Source organism: Cryptotermes secundus, unplaced genomic scaffold (genome assembly GCF_002891405.2).
Source record: "Cryptotermes secundus unplaced genomic scaffold, Csec_1.0 scaffold704, whole genome shotgun sequence".
Classification (NCBI taxonomy): domain Eukaryota; kingdom Metazoa; phylum Arthropoda; class Insecta; order Blattodea; family Kalotermitidae; genus Cryptotermes; species Cryptotermes secundus.
Window position 1 is genome coordinate 129,478 of NW_019731232.1, and position 21,195 is coordinate 150,672.

The 21,195-nt window shown below is 37.9% G+C and overlaps 1 protein-coding gene across 1 annotated transcript in view; it reads left to right on the forward strand.

Annotated features, from left to right (window-relative positions):
* LOC111866607 (Y+L amino acid transporter 2) overlaps positions 1-19,870 on the forward strand; it is a 29,893-nt gene extending 10,023 nt beyond the window's left edge. Inside the window, exons 2-9 of the mRNA XM_023855728.1 lie at positions 7,218-7,436; positions 10,035-10,260; positions 12,244-12,288; positions 14,808-14,931; positions 15,225-15,425; positions 16,564-16,713; positions 17,799-17,976; positions 19,405-19,870. Of these exons, the coding sequence (XP_023711496.1) occupies positions 7,218-7,436; positions 10,035-10,260; positions 12,244-12,288; positions 14,808-14,931; positions 15,225-15,425; positions 16,564-16,713; positions 17,799-17,976; positions 19,405-19,472 (1,211 nt within the window). The 3' untranslated portion in view covers positions 19,473-19,870. The remainder of the gene's footprint in view (positions 1-7,217; positions 7,437-10,034; positions 10,261-12,243; positions 12,289-14,807; positions 14,932-15,224; positions 15,426-16,563; positions 16,714-17,798; positions 17,977-19,404) is intronic.
* Positions 19,871-21,195: the final 1,325 nt, after the last annotated feature.

Sequence of the window (21,195 nt, forward strand, 5' to 3'; positions counted from 1 at the left end):
TCATTACTAATTTCATGCAAACTCTCATTCCCAATCGTTGGTTTGAAAATGTCTTCCCTCCCTACTTTGGCATTGAAATCTCCTAACAGTATTTTCATAGGGTACTTCGGGAATTTATCAAATACATGTTCTAGTTCTTCCTAGTATCTATCCTTTATGTCACCAATTTTATCGTCTATTGGGGCGTGAACATTCATAACAATGATATCACACCAGCGACCTTTTACTATTATATGTGATATCCTATCACTAACGAATTCTACCCTCTTAACTGCTGATATGATTCTCTTATGTACAAAAAAACCTGTACCTAATTCATGATTTTCATTCCCCTTTCCGTAGAAAAATGTATAGTCTCCTGCTGGTGCGATGCCACCTCCATCCCATCTGACCTCCTGTAATCCCACTAAATCTAACTTATATTTTAAGATTTCTTCTGCCACTGCCCTGAGCGAACCTGCCCTATACAAACTTCGTACATTCCAAGTGCCAAATCTCATATCCATTTTCATTAGCTTATGTCGTTTATTCAAGAAATCAGTGCAGATTCGAGGTTTTGTGTTCATTTTCGTAACATAATAATTTTCTACGGTGAGGAGTTGTTAGCTCCACGCCCAACCCTCCAGCTGGAGGGCCACCCCTTGTCGGTTGTCCGTGACTGCTTATTCAGTATATTCACAGCTTCCCTCCAAAACTGGAGGGCGTCTCCTCCACCCGCAACCTGAGGACGCGCCATGCCGTGGTGACAAGGGACCCACTTAACATCCGCAACCTGAGGACGCGCCATGCCGTGGTGACAGGACCCACCTAATTTGGCGTGACTTCCTAAATTACGTACCGTCGGTTTGGAGGAAGGTTTAAGAGATAAGCAAAAAGTTTCAGGTACAAATCATAGAGGTAACTCTAGACTTGTACTCCAGATGTGATTGGTTCGAATCTCAGCGGCGGCACCTATTATCCCGACTGATTTTTTGCGTGGTATTCCTCTGTCTCTCCAGACGAATGCCTAAATAGTATCTTGAATAGAAAGGGACCGCTTCCTTCCAAATTCTTACCAATCTACCGATCATATAATCATTTGAAGCTATATAGACTTGGTACTGAAAGCGTCTAAAGCAACCCACAAAGATATAATGGTTACACCTGCATGACTCGGTTCAAAACCCTCGTTTATAATGCCGACTGTTAAGGTGGGGTTGTCGTTAAGAATGAATCTTTGTGGGTTCGGGTGGAGTAGATTCAGGAATTATGGAGGGGAAGAGGAAGATAAACGATACCGAACATGAAGAAAGCAGTATTCTGGGATTTGACACACACATAGCTGTGTATATTTCCAACACATTCTGCTTTTACCGGTTCTCACGGCCTCTTCGCTTGCAGATTTCTTATATTTTTTCTTCTACCCTGAAGATGGAGGCGATACGTTCCTCCGAAACGTCGGTTAACACCACATATACACGGTGCCAAATCCCAGAAGACTGCTTTCTTCACAGTCACCGCCGTGAAAGCCTCAAATCTTAGATACCGAACATTTTGGAAAGGCACAAAACTACTGTTCCAAGTAATGTGTCTGTTTGGGGTGTACTGTTGGGGGTACGCAGTAGCGTAGTTGATTGAGGTACTACCCTACAAGCCGGAAGGTCGCGGATTCGATTCCCGATGAGGCCATTGAAATTTTCAGTTGACCTAATCCTTCCAGCCATGCTATGATCCTGGGGTCGACTCAGCCTCTAACAAAAATGCGTAACAGGAATCTTCCTGGGGGTAAAGGGAGGCCGGTCGGCGCGTGAGACTGACAACTTCACCGTCATCTGTGATCCGATTGTCTAGAAAATGTGGGAACCTCGACGTCTCACAACCCTATGGGTCTCCACGATCAGTTACAGGGATAGCTTTACCTTGATGTAGCCTGTTGTTTAGGCTGACTAACTCCATGGAGCTGAGCCCTTCTTGAGAAGCCGCCAGTCTCTCAGCTACTCAAGAATTTTCCAAAATTTTATTGAACCCAAAGATTCATTACGAGGGCCTTCCACTGGTCCCTATCCTGAGCCAAATAAATCCAGTCAATACTTTTTTTTATTGCCAGTGGGGTGGGACTAAGTCCCTTGTACTGCGGCCACTTCTGGCCTATTGTACCAGCCCCAGATGATAGATGAGGCAGATTGTGGAGCAATTTGTGGAATGAAAAGCCGAAGTACTCGGAGAAAACCCGCCCCAGCGCCACTTTGTCCACCACAAATCCCACTTGACCAGACCCCGATTCGAATCCGTGCCGCCGAGGTGGAAAGCCAGCGACTAACCGCTTGGGCTATGGCGCGGCCACAGTCCATATCTTACTATGTGTCTAAGATTCATTTTAATATTATCCACCTACCTATGTCTTGGTCTTCCTATTGGTGTCATTCTTCTGGATTTTCCCGCAACATTCTGTATGTATTCTTCTTCTCCCCATGCGTGCTACATGCCCTATCTAACTCATCCCCTTGACTTGATCGTTCTAATTATACTTGGCGAAGAGTATAAGATATTAAGCTCCTATTATGTAGTTTTCTCCAACCTCCTGTCACTACTGTCTAGACTAGCTTTTATAAAATTTAATTTCATGGATGTTTTGAAGTACAATTGAAGAGAACTTTTCCCGCGTATTTTCCAATTCGTTGACCGATCTCACAATTCGATACCATGCAACGTGAGTTACTGACAGTATTGTCAAATGAAGTGTAAATAGGTAAATAGTTTGGAACTTGATCAAGTCAAAATTCGGTTTTGATTCTTCACTGAAACTCTATAGTTCCCGAAGTCTATAGCTCTGTCTCTTATACCTACCTACCTTCCTACCTAACTACCAATCGGCTCTACAGCCCTGGGTGAGGCCTGGCCTCCTCTACAACCAGTCTCCACAACCAGTGCGTGCTGCCATAGGAATGAACCAACGCATGATGCCCCGAGGCTGGTTGTTAGGTTTCTGAACAAAATTCTTTCTACAGAATGAGGTTGTTAGTCTCATGCCCAATCCCAAACCTGGAGGACCAGGGTATCCCTCTTAGTCTGGACTCTACCCTTTGAACTTTCCGGCATAGGTGACTCTACCGGTAGTTAAACTACCGCCAGCATAGGATAGCTCTCCAGGTTACAGAGTCACGCAAGTCCCACCACCACGACAAGGCGGAAACACCTTTGGGGGCTCTGTCTCTTACATATTGTCATTCAACATTAATTGCTACCTTCTTGTTAACGTCATATCAGCTAAATATATGGACGGGAGCCGACCAGTCATCCATTTTGGGATCTTTCTTTTAATTGATGACCTACGGTTGCGGATCTCTAATCTCGATAAAGTAAAATGTTTAATTTCAGACATAATGAATCTATTACAGATATCTGCACTTGAGAATCAAGTTTGTTACTCTTTAATTCTAAGAATTATTTTTATTTTTTATCGCAGTGTTGCGTAATCCTATGACACAAGTTATGCAGTCTTGAAGCATAATAAAACTTCTTATATTAAAATGCCGTTTATAATTTGAAATTACTCTTAATTATGTATTGGGACTCTCATAATTAATCCATTGGGAAGTCGGTGTATACTCGGCATAGCGACTGACTACGGGCTAGCCGACCAAGGGGTCAGAGTTCGAGTCCCGGTAGGGTCAAGAATTTTCTCTTTTCCACGTCGTCCAGACCGGCTCTGAGGCTCACCTAACCTCATATCCAATGGCTACCAGGGGCTTTTTCCCCGGGGTTAAAACCTCTGGGGAGTGAAGAAAATCACTCACTTCCAACTAGTGCCGAGGTCAAGAAATATAGATCTATACATCACTTCCCCATACGCCTTCACGGTGTAGTGCTTACTTATTTAAGCACAGGGACAACTTAATCTTACCATCATCAATCCAATAATTATATAACAGCTAATGCTTTATAAATAGATAAAAAGTAACAAGTTCTTGCATCCTTGACATTGTATTACATTCCAGAACGTATAATTTAACCTAAAAGTAAGTCACAACACAATGGTCGTTAGTGGCTGACAGCTAAATTACTGATGGTCCTCGCCAGCACATTGATTCTTGGTACCCTGTTGTCTGACGGTTCTGGGAGCCTTCAGACTCTGGCTAGGTCGTCGATGGGTTATCGTGCACTCTTATCTCACGGTTATGTGAGACTTATGACTGACAGATGTACGTTTAGCTTCACTCTGACCTTCGGATTTTCTTTCTTCTCATCGGAAGATACTAAGAAGCAGCATCCTGTAAAGCTGAATTAGCAGCTGCCCTTCATACGTACTTCCATTAGTTCGGCAAGGGAATAACTAGGAAATACCAAGGAGCACATTCCCTCTCCCGAGACGCTAATAATCTCTGATCTACTCAAAAACGTGACCCTCATTTTAAGAAACAGGAAGGTTCATTGCCGTGTTCACAAAAGCCTGCCAATGACCTTTACTCTGATCCAGACTAATTCACTCCACGATCTCACATCTCATGACCTTAAGATCTTGTCATCTACATGTAGATTTCATTATAAAAGCGAACCAGAGCAAAGGTATCAGTAATAAAAGACAAAGATGTCCCTGTGCTTAATTAATTAAGCAATTAAGCACTAAGCCCTGAATACATACGTGGGAGTTGAGGTATAACTAACAACATTCTTGACCTCGGCACTAGATGGAGGGGAGTGGTCAGCTCAAAGCCAGGTCAGATAGCAGTAATAGTAGTAAAACAGGAGAGGTGACCCAATGGGAATTGGCATGTACGTATACATTGAAGCAATTCTCTGTCCTTTACTAAAATCGTAGAATATTACTATGTTCATTAGATCTCGCAAGTGGAACATATCTTGAGCCAGGTAAATCCAGTCCATAACCTAATGTGCTATTTCTTTAGGATATATTTTAATATTGTTTTCCCATCTCCGATCTAGAAAACCGAGATTAACGGCCGTGGGGATCCATCGCGCTGACCTCGCGACATCCTCTATCCGCAAAAGTTGGTACTAACTTCGCTGACAAGCGGCGGTCGCTCTGTCGGTATAGTTCGCTTGAGGACAACAGGCCACGGAGTTTGTTTTGTTTTTCCAATATACGTCTAAGTCTGCCAAATTATCTCTTCCTTCCAGATTATCTGGCAGAATTTTTGTATACTTCTTTTCATAAGTGATGCATGCCCTTCTTGTCTTATTTTAATTAAATAATTTTAGTAATATGAAGCTTGTCATGTTACATAATGTTAGGACAGTGTTATTAAATTCGCAAGACCAGTAAGGTATTCAGAATCGAATTTTGAGAATACTTATACTCAGTTTGATTGTATTCAAGGTCGGTCTGAGACAATACCAAATAATCCACACTAATTGTAGTAACTGCATGGTAATTCTGTATACCCTGTTAGCTTCCGGTAATACTGCATGTTGCACCCAGTGTCATTCTGTTTTCAGAATGAACAGAAAACCATTTATTAAACATAATGTTCGCCAGCCTCCTGTCGCTGACGCAGCTTCAGGCTCAAATACCCTGTCTTACAGATATATAAATGTTTATTACCTATAAAACACCTGTCAACAAGTGTTCCTTATTCATATATAGCATACGAGTAGTAATCCCCAGCATAATTTAATAAAATATTTGTAACATATCAGGACACCTGAAGATGGCCGTTTTGGGCCGAAACATTAGTGTCAAAGTGCATAATGTTAAATTAAAATTAAAATTAAGTAGTGAATGGAAGAGTGTTGCAATATGACGGACGATAAGTAATGGACGTTAAGTTGAGCGGTTGCAACGGGATGCTGAGATACAGAACCCCAATGATAAAAATTACGTGTAAGCAAAAGGTAAAAGGTAAAGCTGCCCCTGTACTTAACTAATTAAGCACTACTCCATGAAGACGTATAGGGGAGTGGATATATAGATCCACATTTTTTCACCTCGGCGGTAGTTGGAGGTGAAGGGGGGTCAGCTTCACGCTCCGATCGCTTTACCCCTCATGTAAAGAGCCCCCGGTATCCCCTGTACTTAACTAATTAAGCACTACTCCATGAAGACGTATAGGGGAGTGGATGTATAGATCCACATTTTTTCACCTCGGCGCTAGTTGGAGGTGCACGGTCAGCTTCACACCCCGGCCGTTTAACCCCCGAGGAAAGAGCCCCTGGTACCCATTCTATAGGAGGTTGGATAGACCCCAGAGCCGGTCCGGACAATTGAAGAAGTGAAAATTCCCAACGGGACTCGAACTCCGACCCCTCGGTCGTCCAGCCCATAGCCAGTCGCTATAGAGACTACGCTATCCTGGTTCCTCGTATGGGAGAGTGGATGTATAAATCCACGTTTTCTTGACCTCGGCGCTAGTTGGAGGTGAAGGGGGGTCAGCTTCACGCTCCGGTCGCTTTACCCCTCATGGAGAGAGCCCCCGGTATCCACCCAGCCTCGGGTGAGCCCCAGAGCCGGTCTGGACGACGTGGAGAAGAGAAAATTCTTAACCGGGACTCGAACTGAGAACCATCGGTCGTCCAGCCCGTAGCCAGTCACTATACCGACTGCGCTATCCCAGAATTGCGTGCATGCGCATTAGTAAATTGGTATGTGAAGTATCGGGTAATAACAAAAGATGAGGTTGTCCTTGTGCTTAATTAAGCACCACGCTATGAAGACGTATGGAGGAGTGCAAGAATAGCTCCAGCATTCTTGAACTTGGCATTAGATTGAGGTTAGTGGTCGGCTTCACGGCCCGGCCGCTTTACCTCCGGGGAAACAATCCTCTGCACTCAGTTGTATGAGTTTGTGGGCTCCAGAGTCGATCTGTACGCTGTGGTAATAAGAATTTCTTGCCCTTGCCGGAATCGAACCTTGGCCGTCCAGCCCGTAGTCCTTCGCTATACCGACTGAGCTATCTGGAAAAGAGAAGCGTCTGAATGCTTTGTGCATACAATAAATATTTCAGTGTGTATGAAAGTAGAAAAGTACCCTTCTTAAGGATCTCTGTCAATTCTGATATATTGAAATAACTTACTTTAACATTGATGTTAATTCCTTTCTTGGGTTGTTACACCGTGCTTATGTGGGCGCTGTTACTGGCGTTTCGGAGATACGTACTGCCTCCATTTTCAGGGCCGAAGTATGTAAATTGGGTTAGTACCTCGGAAACGTCGTCAACATCACCCACATCCCCACATCCGTTAAAAGCTAAAATAAGTATTTGGTGTCATCTTGTTTTCAGGGACTATGATACCGAAATCGGGCGGTGATTACGCGTACATTAACGAGGCGTTCGGACCGCTGCCAGCCTTCTTGTATCTTTGGGTGGCGCTGTTGGTTCTTGTTCCCACGGGCAACGCCATTACTGCCCTTACGTTCGCCCAGTACATTCTGCAGCCCGCATGGCCCACGTGCGAGCCTCCCTATGAAGCTGTACGCCTTCTGGCAGCCGTCATCATCTGTAAGTACCATTGCACGTTTGTTTGTACACTGTTTAATGACGCTGTATCATGAGAGAGACAGCCATGTCATAGCTAAGACGGTTAGTCACCGATTTCCCACTGTGTCGGCCTGGATTCGTTCCCAGGTGGAATTTGTGGTAGACGAAGTGGCATTGGGGTAGGTTTTCTCCAAGTACTTCTGTTTCCCCTACCAATTATCATTCCACCAAATACTCCATACCCATCTATCATCCAGGGCTGGAACAGTAGGCCAGTTAGTGACTGACGTACCAAGTGGACTCATTCTCACTCCACCCCACAAAATTAGAGAAAGCCAATGGGAGGAAAGAGAGATGCATACACAGTATTCCCAAGAGAATCTGAGGGAAAGAGAACCATTTTTAAGGCCTAGGCATTGATGGAAGAATAATATTAAAATAAATCTTAAAAATAGGATTAAAGGGTGTGGACTGGATTCTTTTGAATCAAGCAGGCTTCAGTGCTGGGCTGCTTTGACCACTTCTGTGAATCTTCAGATTCTGTAAAATGTGGGCAATTCTTTGCCTAGCTGCACAACTGTTAGCTTCTCAAGAAAGAGTTAGTATTGAATTCAAACGTTATCTGTTTAAAAATTAATAGAAATTATTCATGGCAAAGGATGTATATTATAACATTTTAAGATAAGTAGGTGACATTAATTCTCCTAGGAGTTCTTGTTGAAAATGTGAAGAAATGTCCAAAGTGATAAAGCTTTAGCCTGATGTCTACATTTCCTGTCATCATTTAGCCCACCAAGAGAGTGTTTGTGTCATAAGACATTGCCATTCTGTATACTTGTATCAACTTGTAATTTTGTCATCATGGTAGCGAGGCGTAAGTGACTCTTATACAGTTGGACAGCTGCTTCAAGGTTAAATAAGTCATTGTGTATTTTATGTGCTTATTAACTTAAATGGTATTCTTACTTGTCAGTACTAGTGAATGGAGGACTTTCTTGGCTGCCTGTTGCTATAATCCTTCAGAGTTTGATTTTAAAAGAGAAATATGGTTAAATGTAGCATTAAAGAAGGCGCATTTAGTCTGTGCATTACATCTGTAAGCTGTGTAGGTATATATAATGTGTTATAAATCAAGCAGATACATACTGGGTGGCTGAGTGGTAGCAGAATGTTGGACAATGCTTTAGATGAAGCAAACTTAATAAGTACTGTTATTATGTTGATAATTTTCTTCCAATCTCATTCAGTTTATCCTGATCCAGAACACATGACATATCTTATGGATCTCTGTAACTTTTATTCAAGAATGTTCTCTCTCTCTTATAGACTGATATTCAGGGCTGGAAATGAGGATGGACATGAGTAGAAGCTGTCTGCTTGGTTCCAGAACACTTCTTTTTCTGGAAGCTATTTTTAGTGCTTTAAATTCATCATAACTATTGCTCTTAGCAACATAACATGTAGGAACATATTCTCAAGCCTACATTATAATAATTTCCTTTTAATATATGTTGGTCATTCATTCAGACTTTTCTAGTTATCTTGAGCATCTAACTCGCTTTATTCTGGAAGGGCTACCTAATTCTGAGAAGCAATTTACACCCCCATCTATGTCATTAAAAGATATCTGTCAGAGGATTAAAGAAGGTGAATGTAAAAATTTACTTATGTGCTTAAGAAAAACATTCAACAAATTAAGTTAAATTGAATAGCCCCTTCATAAATGCTTCTTTTTATATTTTTGATCAATTAAAGTTTGAATCTGCATTGAACAAAAGAAGAGCAGAAATGCTGGCCTTACTACGTGGCCCAGAAATGTGTAGTATATTGAGGACAAATTAAAGCACAATGGAATTAGCAGAAATTAAATTCTTTGGCTAGTGAATGGATACACAACACAGGTTGAAAACCAAAGCAAGAAACCAGAATTGCAGATAAACTCAGTTCATGATAAAACAAATACCTACCTACAAACAGAACTGGATACAACATTTAAATATAATGGAAATGGACAAAGGGGATTACCAAAGCAGGTAATAAATTGCAGACCAGGAGGAGGAAGAGATATTGACAGATCAAGGCAAAGATTGAAATACGAGTAATGTTTAGAACAGGTTGAAAGACCTAATCCATGGGCATAGATGATAATAATGATGATGATTATGATTGTATGGTGGTGTTGAGGATTAAAATGTGAGATCATTTTTCATGTGTCATGACCAGGAGCTGGCCTACACCAACCAGTGCTCTGTAGCCTAGTAGTCCCTAGTAGCTATTATATTCACAGTTGATATTTGAATAGGAAGGTGATGGAGCCGTGATGAGAGTTAAGTTAGCATGACAGGATAATGGGTTTCACTTCCCTCTAGGCAGTGTCAATAATGAGAGTGGTGGGAGGGATTGGTCCAGTGGTGTGGGTTGAAGAGGCTGTGTAGCATAAGTTTCTATTCTCTTATGACGAATGCCCCCTCTTCCAACCTCAACTGTTTTCCTTGAAACTTCTGATAATATTTTACCAAGTAATCATGTAGAGCATAATTTATTTCATTGTTACTGTGAAATTTAATTCTTTTGTGTCAATTTGGAGTATTATGTTGATGTTTTCCCCTATATTTGCAGGTCTGTTAACAGTTATTAACTGTTACAATGTGAAATGGGCAACCCGTGTTCAGGACATATTTACAGGAACCAAGATACTTGCGTTGGTTATTATTGTCATTGCTGGGATGTGGGTCCTAGCTTCTGGAAAAACAGAGAACTTCAAAAACCCAATGAGTAACACCAACCCTGAGCCAGGTTTTATAGCACTGGCTTTCTACTCAGGCCTCTTCTCATATTCTGGTTGGTAGGTATGATTTAAATGTAAAAACAAACTGGAACTATGATTCAGTATTACTCCTAATAAGGCCAAAAAACATTTCAGTTGTTTTTAAAGTGAAATAACATCAGTTTTATATTCTATAGCAGATTGTACTATTTGGGAAGAACCTAACTGTGAAGGGTTAACTGATTCATGATGACAAATGATTGATGATTCATCAGATTAATCCAAATAGTTCCTGACTTTTAGTTCTGATGTCAGATAACACACAAGAATCTTTCATGTCTCACAAATGCACAGCCTTTTAATAACCGAGTTTTAAGTAATCCAAATCCTGTTTTAAACTTTAGAATTGTTGCCATGGGTATCCTTCACTGTGACATCCACAGTCATGTGAATTATATTAAATTCCCCTTGAATCTTATTACTAATTGTGAAAGTAGGATATTTAAGTTAATTACTTCCTATGGCAAAATGTAAAACTTTTGTAGTAGTTTCATTCAGTAATTTTACTCACACCAAACACTGATTTGTAGAGCAATATGAGTTGTCTCCAACACTGTATAAGGGTAGTATTTCAGAGTTATTAAGCTACAGTAGTTCTGATATAATACTAAAATTGTTTGTTATTTTTTAATTAAAAGATGAAAGTTAACCTTTGGCAAAGTTTGTAGAAATTCCAAGACCGCTTTTGCACTTCGTTGGAGATAAAGTTTCTTCTTGTAAGTCATGTCAGGAAGAGTTTAAATTTTCCTATCTCAAAGATAGCGATAATTTCATATTTAAGTGTGTGTACTTTTAAAAAAGTTTTGTAGTAGATTGTAAAGGGTTCTGATGATGATGTATAACACTCAGAATTACTGTTTTTCTTTACTTTGTCCATCCTCCAGTATTCTAGAAACTAGAAAAAAACAATGTTTTAGAAACTGGATCTGTTTCCATCCTCTGGTGAAGGGGGAGGCACCTCCTCTTTTGTGTCCCTTAGAAAGAGCTAACCACAATCACGGGACATTAACTCAGTCATTAATTCAAAGGGTAGCAGTCATCTGAATAAATAGGAAAAGTTTCTGGGCTGTGTGTATATTCCACATGTGAAGGGTGTTTCAGAGAAGTTCAAAGGTATAGGGAATTGATTTAACATAAGGATGATATTCAAAACTAAACACTCTTAGGAGTTCACTCATAAAATCCAGGCCAGAAAGAGATCTGCAATAGATAGCACAGTGGAACTATAGAATTCCATGTGAATGTGGCAAAAGCTACATTGATGAAACAGGCAGACCTATAGCCCTGCGGCTCCATGAACTTAGGCACAATCTCAAAGAGGGTCTTCCAGAAAAATTAAATTAGCCAAACTTGCCTATGAAGAGGGTCATAGGATATGCTGGGATGGAGCTAGGAAATTGAAAGTAACAGCAGGAATAGGAAATACATGGAATTGGCCAACCTGGCATGCTTAACCCATCTGATCAGCCAACCCAGTTTCGACATTCCTCCAATCTGGATCCTCCTATCAGCAGTGAGGTTATCAACTCACAGAGAAGATTTGCATGACATAACACAATTCTTCATGGGTTTTAATAAGGTATTAGTCTTTAGTGTTCAGGTTTTACACCATAGATGCCGCTAGTGGTAGGCATTATATGTTTTCACAGATTCTCCATTTAATTCTATGCATTGGTGTTCATGGACTTACTCTGTTGGCTAGGTTTTAGCATAAATTTCTACTTTCCCTTTTATCCTAGTTCCAAGAATGTGTGTGCGCATTATCATTTTTAGTTGTTTTGTTTTACTTGCAGCGATTGAGCTCTTTTAAAGGGACACAACAGAGCAGGTGTCTCCCCTCACCTGAGGACAGAAACAGATCATTTCAGAAATGTTGTGTTTTCTTGTTTTTAGAATACCAGACGATGGACAGAGTCCATAAACCAAGTAATTCTGAAGTTTTATAACAGCCAGTGTACTTATATTTTGGTTGTACTTATCAAGTTATTTCTTGCCTTGCAGGAACTATTTAAACTTTGTAACAGAGGAGTTAAAGGAACCATATAAGTAAGTTCATAGGGGCAATTACCATTTATTTGTAAGTGATTTCAATTATGAAGAGTGTGTGTGTATGAATATAGGCTGGAATTGAAGCAAAGTATTACTTGCTGACATTCTGACTACCACACAAAATTGCTGGTATATATTATAATTCACAGACATTATTTAAATTTTGTTTTAATCCTTTGGTGTTAGTGGTTAAGTATTACTATTGTAAATGAGCATGATCTATACTGAAACTGAGCAATAATGCTTCTGATTTGTGTCCAGTAGATGTCCAGTTCAAATCTCAGCTAGGACATTGACCATTGTGACTACATTTTATCATGGTTATCCTCAGTTCATCCATGCAGATGATGGAACAGTACCTTAAATTAGGCCCTGGTTGCATCCTACCACATCCTTTTCGATTCATAATTTTTCTATTGTCTACTCATTTGGCATAGTACAGTCTCAATTACTGACAGCATCAGTAGGCAAAGTGCAAAAAATAACAGATCCATCCATAAGGATACCGAAGTATTTTGTTGATATAACAAGATACATCTGTATGGATAATGAAGTAAAGTACATGATCTTGTGAGAAACTGGAACACGAATTTGATCAGTTTTGTTAATGTAACATGGCAAGCAAAATCAGACATTCAGTAGAACAATGATAATGTGTTGTTTTTAATACATGATTGTGCTTGGAAGCTAACAGTGGACATGAGCATTGTGCGAAACCAAAAGCTTTATTCCGTCAATTTTATGCTGCATTCTCAGACTGTAAATGCATGAAGTGAGATCCAGAATATATGTAAAGATGTCTATAACAAATTGAACGTTAATAATGACTTGCATAAACCAGGAACTTTGGTTGAATGTGATGATTTTCCCTCACTGGAAAAGAAATAAGTTGTTAAGTACTGTCACAAATTACATTTGAATTGAACAGATTATTTGTAACAAAAGACGTAAGAAAATACAGTACATGTCTTATATGTAACAGGAATGGAGAAATATGATATGAATGCAAAATTTCTGTTTTTAGAACCAAGGAATAAATAGAACGATGCTATTAATATGTATATCATAAATACTGCATAAATTATGAAGATGAAATAAACTGGCCAAGGCAGGGTTTTAGAACATTTGTTATGACAGTAATAAGTCTGGGTTCCATACCACCAGGGAACTTTCACAAATGTTGCATAACTATCAACTGTAAGGAGAAATCCTTAACTTGTCTTTGATTAGTTATCTAGCTTAGTTTAGTTTAGTTAGTTATCAGTTTATTTCTCTTTGTCTCTTTTTTTTTCCTCTAAAAACCTTTGACTTCCTTTACAACAAATGTCCAGTCTTTTCTGTTGTTTGCCTTTTGCCTCCATTTTTTCAGTTTTCACTGTGCTTTGTCATTTCCTTAAATTTTTCATCCATTTTTAGGTTGCTTAATATATATTGCTTTCTAAGATGTGGTTTTTAGACTCATGCCTAACACCCAACTAGCAAACCAGGTGCTACTTTTTGTTTGGTGCCTACTCTTTGACCTATCTATCATGGATGACCTACCAGGAGATTATGCTTCTTGTAGCATAGTGTGTTCTGGTGATCATAATATGTAAATCTTCCCACTCATTCATTCATTCATTCATTTATTTCATTTCTGTTAATCCAGGCTGGTACAGCCGTTGGATATAGAGGAAGTCAAAGAACATGCAGTCATAAAAAGATTTTGTCAAAATTAAATATAAGATTAACAAGCAAATATAAATATTACAAGGCAACAATTTAAAAAATTATAAATATAGATAATATTTTGAATTAATAAACAGATAAAACAATTCAAATTATCTAACTTTGTACATAAAAAGTTATCCACTATATAAAATGAAATGAAATTTTAATACCATATTAGCACATCTATTACCGCACTCAAGTCATGGAAAGTTCAATCATTTTATAAAAGTGTGCTAATTAATAGGGGTGAAACCACTAAACTACTTGAGCATAAAATACTACCAGTTTGTAATTAACAGTCATAGAACAAGAAAAAGTTAATAAATGGCCATAAAATATAACAACGATTTTATGCTGTCTAGGTGGTTAACTAGTTTTATACTTAAGAAACTCATCAACAGTATAAAAAGAATGCTCATATAAATATTTTTAATGCTCTCTTAAAAACTTTTTATGTCACATGCCAATATTTTAATATTATCTGGAAGATGATTATAAATCTTGACACCTGCATAAGCAGGACTTTTATGAAACATTGTTAGATGAGTCGTTTGTTGGAAAAAATTGGAATTATTCCTAGTATTGAAACTATGAATCTCAGAATTTTGTCTGAACCAAGTTTTATTTGCAATAACTTCTTTAAGTTATTTTAATTTAATTATGACAAAAACTAATAAGCCCATAGTTTGAGGGAGCCAGATCAACTGAAGGTTCAAAGACTCACACTGAACAGTTGTTCAGTAATTTCAAGATCTGAGGACTTACACTAAATAGTTGTTCAGTAATATTACTCTATAATGTTTCAGGAATTTACCAAGAGCTATTTGGATCTCTATGCCCTTGGTAACAATAATCTATGTTCTAACAAATATTGCATACTTTGTTGTGCTTACAAGGGATGAGCTGTTGGCATCAGATGCTGTTGCAGTTGTAAGTAATGTGTCTATCTTACTGCATAGCTGCATATCTTACTATATAGTAACTATCATAAGTTCAATTCCACATTTCAGTGAATATTTTCTTTAAATTAACTACACAAGTTTGATTTGGTTTCATTTTACAGAACTGTAGAATTACAATTATTCTAGATGGGAATAATATCAGCATGTAGACATATTAAATTGTGGATTTCATTTTTACTTCTTAGTCTCATTAGTTTAAACTCAATTATATATAATTTGAGTTTCATGTATGCTACTGAAATACTGTATTAAAACTTTCAGACATTTGGGGACAAATTGCTTGGGGTAATGTCCTGGATTATGCCATTCTTTGTTGCTTGTTCAACATTTGGAGCCCTCAATGGAGCCATATTTGCATCATCACGGCTGTTCTTTGTTGGAGCTCGTCAAGGACATTTACCAAAAGCAATTGCACTCATCAACATTGATAGGTTCACGCCTGTACCTTCATTAGTCTTCCTGGTGAGATATAATTTTTTTTAACCATTTTAAAGTATAAACATTATATAAGCAAATAATTTGAATGTCAGTGAAAATATTCTGAGACTAGAGTGTAATGCTGAGACAAAGAAAAGTCAACTCTTGATTATTTTGGTTGTGAATTAATCACAATTTTGTAGCTCTACCATGGAAATATCATCATCATAATCAACTCCATGGTTTGGATCTTATATGTCCAATCCAGCTCCATTCTATATTTGTATTTGAACAGAACACTTTTTCTCTAGTATTACAGTATATTTTTTCCCAAAAGGACGATACTTAGGAGCTTATTTAGGAATAGAACATATAGATGTTGTATCCAGTTCTTTCTGGATTCTTTAGTATCATCATTTAAATTTAATATATTTAATTACTGTACTTGTAGAATGTTCATGTCATGCTTTGCAAATTTTTCCCCATTACCCCCCTCTTTTTCTTTTCTTTTTTTTTCTTCCAGCTACATTTTTCATTACAGCCCTTCTCTCTACAATCATATTTGAAAATATTCTTTTACTCCTAACTTGCTGAGATATTACAATTCAACAAATATGTGATTCTACTAATTCCTCATTTTATAAGTGAAACTGTTGTTTGGTAAATAAAAATATGTTACATGAAAATAAATTCCTTAATTTAAAAGTAACAATTACAGATATGATGACCTGAGATAACAGATTTATGAATAACTTTAAAGGAAGGTTAGTATATAGTACACATATAAATGTCAGTACATATCTTTTAATTTATTACAAGGGACACTAACTAATTTGTAATAAACAGTACTGATTAGAAAATCATAGATACAAATATAAAGGGAAAATATAAAGACAAATCAAGAAAGATCATCATCATTGATATGTTGTGATGCACTCACTCCTAGAAGTTTATGACTGTAATTGTTGAGGTTAGGAGTACATGTTCTCAATTAATTATGCATTTAAAAATAATGGTACTGATTTTTCATATGTCTTCATTCAAAAATTAATTTACTGAATATTTGTAAAATGAGGATTTTGTGTATGTGTGTACAAGATGTGTACAGTATTTTAATTATAGTGAAAAATCAGATATGTTTTGAAAAGGAGCTGTTTGTAGATCATGTTATAATATATTGCAGTGTTTCATAACATTAGTACTGCTGATCATCAAGGATGTGTATGTGCTCATCAACTATCTCAGCTTTGTGGAGGCTTTGTTCACAACTCTGTCAGTATCAGGGTTGCTCTGGCTCAGGTGCAAAAGGCCAGATGCTGAACGCCCTATCAAGGTAACTTCTATCTCTAGACTAGATTTGGATCAGGTAATCTTAAACCATAACATCCTCAGGTAGTGGTGAAATACATTACATTTTAATCAGCTAGTAACTGGCACAGGTTGGGTTCAATGGCACGCATGTATTTTCCATATTAAATTCAGAACTCAGACCTTCAAAGGTCAATTAATTGGTTGGCTTGTTCACTAAAATATTCTCAGGTGATCAGCCATGTCAGTGTTGAGTTGAAAACCAATATTTCATTGATTTATTCCATCTCCATCATCATGGTTGATATGGTGGATGTCAATACTTTGCCAATACACATGCACACAAGCACATGCACACCATTGCAATGTCTCTTCCTGTCAGTGTACTACATGACAGGAAGACAGAGTCAACATTGAGGTAGCTGCACATCCAAGAAGATTTAAGTGCAATTATCCATCACAAAATCTTCAAATCTTTTGTGGTTGGTTATTTATTTAGTCAGTCATTCAGTTATTTCTTCTTGCCTTCTGGATATAGCACTGTGATTAAATAGTGAAAATTACCAACATTTCAAAGGACTTACTGGCTGCATCTTCATGGCCAAAGTCATGAAAATTATTACTGGGGAATTTATATTATAAGAATGTAATAATTATGAATTATGACTGGTTAGGAACATGGCCCACAGTTATGAATTATAATTGGTCAGAGCACTGAATCTCAGATTTTCACTTATTTAGGCACTAACCAAGACCAGTATTGAGGTGCATGGAGTGGAATTAGTTAGCTGGTAACTTATATTGAATATGATGGTTATAATGGCCTTCAACCAATAATTATTTTCTTTTGGTATAAAGTGAACCCCCCTATTTAAGGTTTCCTTGGGGACTGATGGATTTAAATACTAAACTGAGGAAAACTTAAAAACAGCGGCAATTTAACACTGATATTATTGATTTGGGATCATTAAAATTGAACATTAGATGAGGGAAGGCCCACTGTGTTTCTTTCTTGACTGCTCAGAATATCTTGTTTTGCTACTTAAAAAACACAATGCAGCATCAGATCTAACATGATCCATAAAGTTATGTTTAATTTCTTCCATACAGGTAAATATAATATTCCCCATTATCTTCTTTATTATCTGCTTGTTCCTGGTTACACTTCCATTTTATGTCAGCCCCTGGGAGGTAGGCATTGGACTGGTTCTCATCATATCTGGCATTCCAATGTACCTCATCTTTATCTACTGGAAAGACAAGCCTCTGTGGTTAATCCGGATATCTGGTAAGTTCACAACAATAACAGCACATTTAGTACAATAAGTTGATTATTGGGCAGATATGGTAAAGGTAAAAAATTAAAGTTGTCCCTGCGCTTAACTAATTAAGCACTATGCCATGAAGACGTATGGGGAAGTGGATGTATAGATCCACATTTTCTTGACCTCAGCACTAGCTGGAGGTGAGTGGTCAGCTTCACCCCCTGGCTGCTGTACCACCGGGGAATGAGCCCTCAGTGCACATTGGACAGGAGGTTGGGTGGACCCCGGAACCAGAATTGATGACATGGAGAAGAGAAAACTCTTAACCCTATCAGAACTCAAACTCTGACTCCCCAGTTGTCCAACCCATAGTTAGTCACTATACTGACTGAGCAGATATGAGGTTCAGAAACTAAATTTGTCTTCCCATACCTCTTTACTTCCTCTGGGAATATACATATACAGGATGTAACTGAAAGGAACAGACAAACTTTGGATATATGAGTTCCACATACCAAACAAGAAGAAATTTCCATATCAACATGTGTCTGGAAACATTTTAATTGTTTTGTCTCCAATCTGCCTGATAACTGTTAATGCTACTGACTGTGTTTACAGCCTGCAGTCAGCTTTACATGCCTTTGTTTCATAACGTTACTTAATATTATCCGTAAGAGTATCCTAGGTAATCAAGATTCATGTTTAACTTCCAAAATATGAACTTGGTTTGGATATGATATTGTGTTGCTTTAGTAATATCTCTTCTCCTTTTGGTTTCAAAATGTGTACATGTGTACAGTAAACTCTTGTTATAAAAGACTCTGATAGAATGCATTTCGGATATAACGGACAAAATCTGGCTGTATATAACTGAAATTTCGGAGATATTGAGGCATTAAGAAGGTTTCTTAGTTAGAAAACTATTTAATATAATTAAAAAACCAATACAAAAGCCTTATTCATACTATGTGTTTCTATGTTTATTATGTGTACTGGCCATGTGTTCTATGGTGTACTTCCGTGAATACCCCTTCACTCAATTATAGTGGACATCGGTGATAATGACCATCCTGTCCCCCCTGTTAGTCCATTATAATGTCTGTATTTTTTGAAAAAAGAAATCACTCTCTCATGGAGTTGAGAGCCCTTCTTGAGAAGCCGTCAGTTGTGCAATTACTCAAGAACTTCCCGGCATATTATGGAACCTGAAGGTTCATTACTGTGTTTACAAGAGCCCTCCACTGGTCCCTATCCTGAGCCAGATCAATCCAATCCATCCCATCCTATCCCTCTAAGATCCATTTTAATATTGTCTGCCCACCTACGTCTTGATCTTCCTGGTGGTCTCCTTCCTTCTGGCTTTCCCACCAATATCCTATATGCATTCCTCTTCTCGCCCATTCAGAAAATAATATGTACAAAATAACAGTGATTATAATTCCTTATTTTAGATTCGTTCAATCTTGTCTGTGCCAAAATGTTCCTGTGTGTCTTGGAGGATGGGAAGAGAAATCACTGAAAGTTGCGAAGGCAAAGTGAAGTTCTGTGTGACAGAATGACAGGAAACATTCCTGGCAATTGTGACTATAATGAGACAATAATACATGGAGTTTCTTATAAAACTGTATTTAAGAGATGTTAAACATGTAAGCATGATGTATGATTTGTGAAAAGTATTGACTATGAATGTTTTACAGTCAGCTTCATCAAGTAATGAATTTTTCTCAGATGATCATCCCGTGTCAGTACGGAGTGGATGTTGAACATTTCAAAGACGGCCTCCAAAATGAGGACATTTACTCCATTCTGACACAGCAAATTGCCTGAGAAGATTTCAGTGCATTTACAAACCAAAAGGATCAAATATTATGATTGTTATCATGTTGATGCAATAATAAATAAGTTATTTCATATGGAGTTGTGAATCAGAACTATTAGCATCTGTAGTCTTACACTTCATAAGTCATAAATTGAATCTGCTAATTTGGTTAATAGTGTCCATTCTGAAAATGAGATATTTCAACTTGTAACTGGCCTCCATTGCAGTAAATATTTTTTATGTGTGATATCAGTAAAAATATACTTATCCTGCCATCCCCTGACACTTTGCAGCATAATTTGAGTTTCATGAAACTACAGTTTTCTCATGATTTTGAAACATAAGAAGACAGCGTGGCGTTGCATTTCATGCCTCATGAAGACAGTATGAAATAAAATATAGAACTAAAATAATTCAAATATAAATTAATTCAGTTAAAGGCAGAACGACAGGTTCAGCATTGTTCCATCTGAAGTTGTCAAGTATTAACAGGCTTTGCAGGTGAGTTACTAAAGAGATGTATACCTGATTAATGTTACAGTTTTGTATTTAGTTCCATACGTTTTCTTAGGTTTCAACATGGTTTAATTTTCATGGCTCAGTCTATGAACTATAGAATTTATTCATTGAGGTGTGACAGTACACAGTCGTAAGATTTGGGAATGGGTGAAGGAGAAATTGTGCAAGTTGAATCCTAGTTACAATTCTGAGCGAGGGGGATGCCATTTTGTTTAGTGTCACTACTGGGCAGATAGATGGCAGAAAAATATCCTTAGCATTGTCTACTCATAGCTTCAGGTGGCAGTACTGGTAGAGACTGGTAGTGCACATTTCGAATGTTGTTTGATTGAATTGCTGCTGGCCCTCGCCAGTGATTCTTGGTTCTGAGTCCCACAAGCCTCATGACCACATTTTACTCCCTGACAGCTCTGGGAGCCTTCAGACTCCCCATTCGTTGCTTGATGTGTTAGTTCCAAATAATAAGCCGTGAATGTTCACTGAAGGTAATCAATTGAATATTTATATCATTAAAATTATAATTGTAATGTATATAATTAGTAACATTCACTTTGTGAATATTCAGTATGTGTTGTAGGTACACATACATATATATACATTTATTTCCATAGATCCATACAAAGTATAAGGATGTGGAAATTTTCATAACCAACAGAAAAGAAAAAACAGTATAAACTTACATATAGTCAAGCAACACTATACAAGACCATAACATTTATGGGCACAAAAACAATACTAAGAACCTAATGATGAAAACTATGTATGATTAATCACTTATTACAAAGAAATTACATCTCCATTTTTATCATATTCAAAATCAAGATATTCGCCCAATGTATAAAATGAATGGCAACACAAAAAATCCTTCAAAGCCGATTTGAAACCTTTATGGTTATTGTAAAAT